Here is an 8,800-nt window from a genome sequence, read left to right as displayed (position 1 = left end):
TGTTAACCTAGTTAATCCACAGGTATGATGATATGTATCTCAACACCCAATGAAACAAGTACTCATAAGCCTTTGAAGTATACAGAAAACTCAGTTCTGTCCTCTGATGCTGTTTTCAAGTTTGTTTTATTCACTCTTTTGGATGACTATAAATAAGTGTTTCCACTATGGAAAAGAAAGTTAGCACAGTACATTTTCATGACTGGGGAATGGATTTTCTGAAGACATCTTCAAAAGGGCAAAAGCTTAGAAAAAACAACCTGAATGTTGAATTCAGTTCCTTATAAAGTCCCTTGTAAAAATAAAAAAAAAACCCAACAAAAAAAACCCCCCAACAAAACACAACAAAAACCTCCAAACAACTCAAAAAAAGAAAGAAAGAAAAAAGTAAAGGAAAAACTGCAAGGCCCAGGATGATTTATTGCTTTTCTTCAGTTTTTTCCTTGGTCTCTTTCTTCTCAGATTCTTTGCTCTCTTCCTTTACAGAAAGCTCTTCTAGTTTTTCAGCAACTTTATCAGCATTATCAATTTTGTCTGTGCCTGCTAAAGAGATTGATTAGGAAAAAAAAAGTTACATACAGGCAGTAATGGATTTTCCTGTTACAGAGGAAACAGTAGAGAAGTGGAGGGTGAGAGGAGTGGGGAGAGAGGGCTGGTATTTAGAGTAAGAATAACAGTAAACAAATTCTCCAGTGAGCACTGGAGTGATTAATTTATTTTTCTTTGGTAATTACCTCAGATGTCAGAATTCAAGAAATACAACTTGCATATTTTAATCACTAAATGAGTGCCTGATCATAGTGACTGAGAAACACGTAACATTTGGTCAGCTTTGCTACTACCACTGACAGACTCCATACAGGGTCCAGTCAAGTAAGTGTCTCAAGTACCCAGCTTCCTTCTTATCTTAAGCAAAAAACCAAAAGTCAAGTTCCCTCACAGTTTGAAACTGGGGAACAGGAAGTTCTTAAGACTGAAAAATTCCAGTCTCAGTATCTTGAAGAGCACTGACTGCAAACCACTAATAATCTGTTCTTTAGAAAGATGGAAGTGTTTATTTTCTGTGGCAAGATATCTTGTCACAGAGGCAATTCTATGAGGTAATGCATTAATCTATTAAATAAATAGAGACCTGTGAAGAAATGCTACAACTTCATACACATTAACAACTATAAAAATTAAATATTCTACTCTACTTGCACGATTATATATTTGTAGAATTTGGGAAGGGGAACGGGAAGGAGGAAATCTAACTGTGGTTGTAGCGTTCACAGTTCATCTGTATACTATAGACCAGAACTGCTTCTGTAGTAGCCTTTCCAAAAAAGCAATGTCCCAACAGCAATATAACAGCCTTCTACCAGAAAGAAGGCGACTGGCACTCCTGTGAGCTGTTACTCTCGCAGACGGAAAAAGCACCTGAACTGAAGAATGCAGTTCAGTACAGAGTGAGTCTGCTAAAACACAGTGATAGTCCAGGGGGCCACAACCACTCAAACAGCTAACACTTAAGACTATTAACCTTACCTTTCTTTGCTCTCTTGTCTACTTCATTCCTGCATTCTTCAAATTTTGCCTTGAATTTCTGTGCATCTGTTTCAGTAAAGATAGAATATTTTTTCATTAGTTTTACCTCCTTGCAACACTGAATACTTCCAATCTTCAGGAAAGATACCCCAGGAAAAGTTTTGTGTAAGGCATTTGTAGGCACTTATGAAGTAATCCAGTTTAAAATCATACAAGAGGCTTCGCAAAATTCTTGAATCACATCTTTGCACAGACACTTTTTTTTTAGCAAGTCTAAGCAAGTTATTTTGAAAAATATTTAAAACATAATTCCAGAAGGAGCTGTTTTGTAGTTATTGCAACTTCCAGCTGTCCCTAGCCTACAGCAATGAGAATACATCAGAGACTGCTACTAATACAATTACCTGTGTGTAAAAGACTGAAGATCAGCTTTGAACTACTATCCTTGTCAGCTACATTGTACCCTAAAAGACCTCCACAACCCTACCATAACTTAGGGCTCTCAGCATCAGGAATGCTTGTAATACAAGCAACAAGACAAAGTGGATCAGACAAAGCACTTTCTAACACCAGAACTAGAAAGAAGGTAATTTGGTATGCCAACTTAGTCTCACTGACCACATGAGGTCACTGTTGACCCACAGGAATTCAAAAGCCACTAAAAATAGCCCAGGAAGTATTTGTATTGATTCTTTTTCAAGCATCTCAAAAAGGAAAGGTACTTGAAGAGCAAGTACTTAATGTCTGTTCACCAGTCATCTGCTTAGTCAGGACTGCAAAAGGTAAACAGGCAAAGACAAGCACTCAACAAGTTGAACAACCCCTACCAGAAAGAGGGAAGGATTTTTCAAAGATGAACAAATTGTTACCAAAACCTTTCAGTTTCATACTTGATTAAGGAAGAAGTGCTAAGGGGGTGGATCAGAAAGCTTTACTTGGCTAAACAATATCATGTTGGAGACTTGAGGAAAAGGAAGCAAGCAAGATATACTAAGTTTTTCCCAGATGTAGGCAAATCTATTTAGTTTTAAAATACACAGCCATTTAATTAGCCATCTAGCATGCAGGGAGAAGAGATGGCTAAGACAGCAAATGCAACACCATTTTTCCTCTTTCGTTTTGCTTGTTTTTTCAAGGAAGAAAAAAAAAAAACCAAACACTTTTTTGATTAAGGAATTAGTAAATCTACACTGTCCTTCAGCCCTACCAGCTGATCCATATGTAATTACAGACCTACTTTCTGTTCTGGTAGTCAGTGTAGTCACTCCAGAAAAACCCAGCAACTGGTATGATAGTTGGATTTGACAAGCATTCTTCACCAAGTGTTCCATTTAATCAAAACAAATAAGATACTACATACTTCATTAAAAGAAAATAAATCAGATGTTCTGTTAACTCAGTTGGACTAGAAATCTCAGGTCAGTATTTCCTTGCTTCTAATGCAAAAATGTAATCTTAACTACAGCTGAGTGCCTGAGATAAATGAAAGCAAGGTGCATATATTAATCTGTACCCCACTGTATTACTGCTTTTTGTTTTATTCTAATTGGTATTGCGCTTGCATGAAATGGCTTAAGTTTAAAAAAGTGCCTAGGGCAGAAAGCTCTATAAATATCACTGAAGATCAAATTATTACACTGTTTGTTAACACATATGGTTAAGTAATTAACTGACTTCTCTCAGATAAAGCAGTAACCAGCTAACACGACCGTGCAGTAGTAAGATACAGCATATCTACAACAGTGGTTCACAGCAGTGTTTAGACACATAGTGTAACATAACAGCACACAATCAATGCAAGTTCAGTGCCAGGCCACTCACTCTCTGCATTTAAAAATCGGATTGCCAGAAGTTCAGGCTTGGGGCTTTCATCTGCAAAGTCAGCATGTGTGTTCCAGACCCATGCCCTGTCGCTCCCAGCATTAGGCTTCAGCTCCATTAAGGGTGTGACTGAAAAGAAAGCATTAAAAGATGTACACAGCATAATAGTACATGTTTTCCACACCAGCCTCCGTAAGTCTTAATGCCAACTGACTGCAATGGTTATGTAAAGCACTTTATACAGAATTACTTTTGGATAAATAGAAGACAATACTGCCCACATATATTTTTTCCTTACATCCTCAAATAAAATGATGCAAGACCATTACTGTACAAAAAGAATGCTAGATGCCCTATTGTTAAGAAACTGAGAGTTTTATTAAATTCTGGTTTAAAACAGATGACTGCAATATTAAAGAGCAATGCAGTCACTAAGCACAACTCTTAAGAACAGTCAAAGGGTTTAGGAGGAAAAGGCACCCAGACAAACAGCATTCATTCTTCTTTTGCACACCAAAAAGACATACTACAAAAAATTACTTTTAAAAAGCATTACTCCTACAATTAGTCATCAAATCAGGCTTATTTCTCTCCCATCAGTTTAAAGCTCTACTACAAGGTATTACAGAATTCTGCACTGCTGGAAGATGTGCACAGTGTATTTTTGGTCCATTTGTTCCTCCCCATTAAATGGAGCCCCTTCCCTTCAAGACACTCTAATTACTTCATGTCACTGACTGGAGAAGTTGGAATGTTGCTTCTCACACTTCTGAGACTTTTTACATTGCACACATGCAAAGTTTAAGCAGGGTTTTTTTTTTCCTCCCTGAGCCCTGCATCCCTTGTTTAATTCGGGAAATTAATTAGGAAAAAACCATTTGACACGAACACTATAAATTTATCAATTCTGTTTTGCATATGTGCAACATCTATTTTCCTAAACAAAAGGTTTATTTTTGTTGGTTGGTGACTACACTGCTTTCATATTTGCCATTTCATTTACTAAACAGGAACACCTGTGTCCTCTGAATAGTCTGACTTTCTGAAGAGATCTACCCAAAGAAAACAAGCATTACTGCTTCTGGCTTCAGATTTATATTAAGCAACTTCAAACAAATTTCAAGTCATCTAAATGTAGTTTTAACTCTACTGAACATTTTTCATATAAAAACTTGGAGTATTACCAAAGCAAGTAACAAAGTATTACCAAATTAGTCTACTTGGTGCTAGCAGTATTGACTTTCAAGTCTGTCTTGCCCTTTCATGTATATTGTTATTCAAAGAGTATCAAAGGAACAAACCTCTCCTGCCCCATCAGCTCTCAATACATTATTTTTGAATGAATTAACTGAATATATCAAGTTCATTTCACAAGCAAAGGCAGCCACAGATTAGTTTTGTACCTCAGTATCTGTTTTCTGTTGGTTAAGCCAATTCTACAAATTCAGACATTTTGCTCAGAGTAGTAAATTATTACAGGATTGCTTATTTCTCATTCTTTTATGGCATCACACTTTAATTTCTTATGCCAAACACTACTAAGGCTGACATTTTCTATACTCTATTAATCATTAAAACTTAGCTGGGATACAGACATTACGTGATTGCTTCCAATGTGTGTGTGTGTTTAAAAGTTTCTTCAGAACTCTATCAGAGCCTGAAGAAAAAAGGCAACTTTAAGACTGAGCCTTTTGCAGGCAATCACCAAAACCAACTACAGCTTTTGTCAATTAATAAAAATAAGCACTCATTGGTTTTGATGCTTGTAGCTTTCTTTGTGTGCAGAGCAAGAGACAACCATAATTACAGTCTAATATAAACTGTTCTTTAAACAGTTCTGACGCCTGTTTAAAGAACATACAGCAATTCTCTAGCTGCTACTAGAAAGCCACTGAGCTCTTAATCTACAACGTACAATTCTACAAGTTTATTTTTTGAAACAAAAATAAGAAGTTTAGCAATGTACAACATACTGTAATGGTTTGCACAGATTTTTAGGGTTTTATCCCTCCTCATGAGGAGGCGAATTGTTCCCTTCTCCTTGTGTTTCAGGAGTTTTACATCACCAGTTCCTCGTTCTTTCCATTCTGGAAGGTCATTCTCAGATGCAAATCGGAATAGCTTTGCTCGCCTTGAAGAAGAGAGAATTTAAGAAGTTAGGCTGCATGTAGAAATATTTGTCAAAACAGCATACTCGACTGAATAGTACAGGTTGGTTTTTTTTCTTAAAGGCCACACACAAGAAAGAAAACAATTTCTTTTATAAGGTTCCCTGTTCACAAATTTAGAAACTGATATGATAAAGTAAAATTTAATAACAAACAATTAGGAATTGTGTAATAGCTATACTAAAATTCAACAGGTTCTGGACACACTTCTGTGAGGTGATAAACATATTTGGTGTAGGCAAACTTTTAAATTAAGGTAGCTAAATAACGGGCTTTACTATAGCTAAAGTACTTATATATACTATGAATACAACTGAGCCATCTAACCAGAAGCATTTATTAATGCAAGAAACGGAGCAGCTTCAGGCTAAGTAAAGACTCTTGCATAATTCCAAGCCCAATGTTTGGTCAACTGTTAACAAAGTGCCTCACCCTCTCGAGTCATTCATTTCCTTTTAACTCCCAAAACATAGCCGTTGCTATTCTTAAATCAGAAATAAAGGAAGCTTAGTGCTGCACTGCAGTGCAACATACCTGCTTCAGAACATCACTGCTTAATCTTCCAAGATGCCAGTGTGCCAAAAGAGAAACAGGAGTAGTTTGGGACATTAGTCAAAACCGACCCAAGAGACAGTCTGAGCTCTGCTAGCGAGGAGGAGTTTAAGAAACTGCTATAGGAAAGCAAGCACCTGCCCACACTACAGGATATCCATATATATATAAACATACTTTTCTATAAAAGAGCAAGGGATAGGGACTTGCAATAAGCCAGGTCCTTCAAGGGAAGGTGTTAGATGTTGGAGCAAGTTACTCTAACAGATGCTCTGATGCAGATGAACTACTTTGGTCCAAAGCAAGTCCTTCCTTCTGAGTCCAGCTGATATTGAGTAAGTGATTCCTTTAAGTTTAGCACTCAGAACAACCAGCATTCAAAAAAATGATTCCTTTTCTCCTTCACCCCTTTGTAGACATAAAAATGAATCCACAGAGCAGTGGAACTTACACTATTATCTCCCCCACCCCTTTTTTTAAAAAAAATATTAAATTTTCCATCTGATGCTGCACATCACATATGCAGAGAGGCCTAATGGTCAGAAACTGACCATCACTTTAGTGTTTAACAGACTCTGTACAAGGAGAATTCAAATCTCTCTTCTGGATGAACAATACCCTTCTGTGATTTAAGTAATTTAACCTATTTAAAGCAAACACATGAATCAAATTCAAAACACTTCTTAACTCCTCAGCCTACATGTTCCTTTAGGCAGATCATACACCTTAAACAAGCGATCCTGATTTGACAATAAGCCCAAACTAAGGATAAAACTATGTTTAAGACAACAGAAAAGTAGTGCCACAAATGCCCCAATATTGTATTGCATCTGTTGCTTATTATTGTTTCAGTATATCATACACAACCCTTTACAACTGGGGAGGTGCAGCAGCCACACTACATACACCTCATCTTTTTCCCCAAAGATATGTGGTTTATATTGTGATCACACAATTTCAAACTTCTAACTATTATCCAAGTTAATGCTTTCCTTTAGGCTAAACAATACTAAAGCCAGATTCCTATTATTAGTTCCCTTCTCCTGTTCCAGACTTCAAAGTTTCTTGGGGCATTATTATCAATCAACTCTGCTCTCAACCTCTGTCACCACAGTAAATACCAACCAACTTCGATTACCAGAAATTCCTAACAAGTTTTCTAGCTTTATATAAACACATTCAAGTTTAAGCCTAATAAACATTTAGATAATAAACTGAAATATTTTACTTACATCTTAAAGAGTTCTTCCTCATCCTCTTCCAGAGTTTTTATTTCTTGCTCAGGAAGGGAAACTATGGGTTCAAACTGAGGATCGTGGTTAGAATCATCTGCATTTTCAGTAGAAGTATCATGCTCCTCATGTGTTTCCTGGAGAGAAAGGGAAAAAAAACCAAAACCCAACAAAAACCATAAAACTTCCTATGTACTTAAAATCTGAAGTATTCATATCTGTGTTTAAAATGAAAACATTCATGACTACTCAGCAATTACATCTTAATAACTGAAATGTCCCTTAACAATAAAGAAAAATTATTATAGTTGAAAACATAGCTTTAAAGTCAACATACAGTTATACTAAGGAAAAAAAAGGTGCTCTTGCAATGTTAGGTGTTTAGTCCTACCACTCTTATTAATTAGGCAGAGGCTTAGCCTTGGAGCAATAATAATTTCTTCAACTATTTTTCCTAGGTATGTGTTTTATGCTACTAAAGTGCTACTATTTCTAAAGTGCAAATGACCTATTATTAACAGAAAAAAAGAAAAAACCACAACACCAAAGCAATGACCCAACCCAGCTTAAGGGCTAAGGGACACATTACATCCAGAAATTCATTGATCTAGTCTTATGTATGTACTAGAATCACTCACAATCAAAGGTACTTTTGAAGCACAGTTGCAACACTCATTAAATAATTTAAGTTTTTTTGCTCTAAAACTCTTTGGGAAACTGTAGGTTATGGGTAAATAGTCAAAATACTACATCCTATTTAGCTATTTAGGAATCTGCCAGAGCATTCATTAAGCTTAATAGCTGTTTTTAGTATATGACCAGTAAGTAAATGATAAATATCTCTAGTACTTCATACATATGCACTACTAAGAAGCATTCAGTGGAGAAGCCTAGAAGGGAGATTCATCTGTAAGGTTAATAAGGCCACAAATTCCTATCTGAAGTCAAGGGAACAGATTTGGAGATTTTTGTTGTTGAGTAACAGAGAAAGGAAAAACAGTTTATATTAGAGACAGTGAAATCTTATTTTCACTCTACAGATGAAAGAGTCCATTCTTACAGGCTCTACTTAGAGTATCCTTTACAGAGCAGCTACACACCACACATGCATAAAGCAAGTGAAATGAAACAGTCTATTTTTACTAAAGAAAAGAAAGAAGGGGCAAGGGGAATTAATGTTGCAATATAATTGCTGGTTATGTCAACAACACCACACCAGCTATCATTAGTTTTATATCTCCAGCGTTGCAGTATGTAAGAAAAAAAGTAGGAAAGACATTAAATCACATCTGTTTCCAAGAAACAGGAAAAGAAACACCGGCCAAACTTTTATATATTGTCTCCTCCAGCAGCAAGCAGCACAACCCTTATCGTCTGTTCTGCGCCTGACCAGTTAATTACAGAAGCCGAAAGCCTAATTCACAATAGCCACATGTGGGAGAGAGCAGATCCCGTTATCACGATACGATCCCGCCCCGCCGCGATATGAAGCACGTGGGG

The 8,800-nt window shown here is 36.5% G+C and overlaps 1 protein-coding gene and 1 non-coding gene across 2 annotated transcripts; both read right to left on the bottom strand.

Annotated features, from left to right (window-relative positions):
- Positions 1-367: 367 nt before the first annotated feature.
- RANBP1 (RAN binding protein 1) lies at positions 368-7,437 on the bottom strand (the record flags this gene model as incomplete). The annotated part of the gene is made up of 5 exons (XM_010172457.1): positions 368-543; positions 1,528-1,593; positions 3,349-3,477; positions 5,322-5,479; positions 7,301-7,437. Coding segments are annotated over 5 exons (615 nt in total), but the record flags the coding sequence as incomplete, so codon positions are not given.
- On the bottom strand, positions 1,327-1,458 carry LOC114818768 (small nucleolar RNA SNORA77). Its single transcript, XR_003766260.1, has one exon. It is a non-coding gene; the product is annotated as a small nucleolar RNA SNORA77 (small nucleolar RNA).
- Positions 7,438-8,800: the final 1,363 nt, after the last annotated feature.

Source organism: Antrostomus carolinensis, unplaced genomic scaffold (assembly GCF_000700745.2).
Source record: "Antrostomus carolinensis isolate BGI_N321 unplaced genomic scaffold, ASM70074v2 scaffold1497, whole genome shotgun sequence".
In the NCBI taxonomy this organism is placed as follows: Eukaryota; Metazoa; Chordata; class Aves; order Caprimulgiformes; family Caprimulgidae; genus Antrostomus; species Antrostomus carolinensis.
The sequence above is the reverse complement of the archived record's forward strand: the minus strand, read 5'-3'. Positions and strand labels throughout refer to the sequence as shown.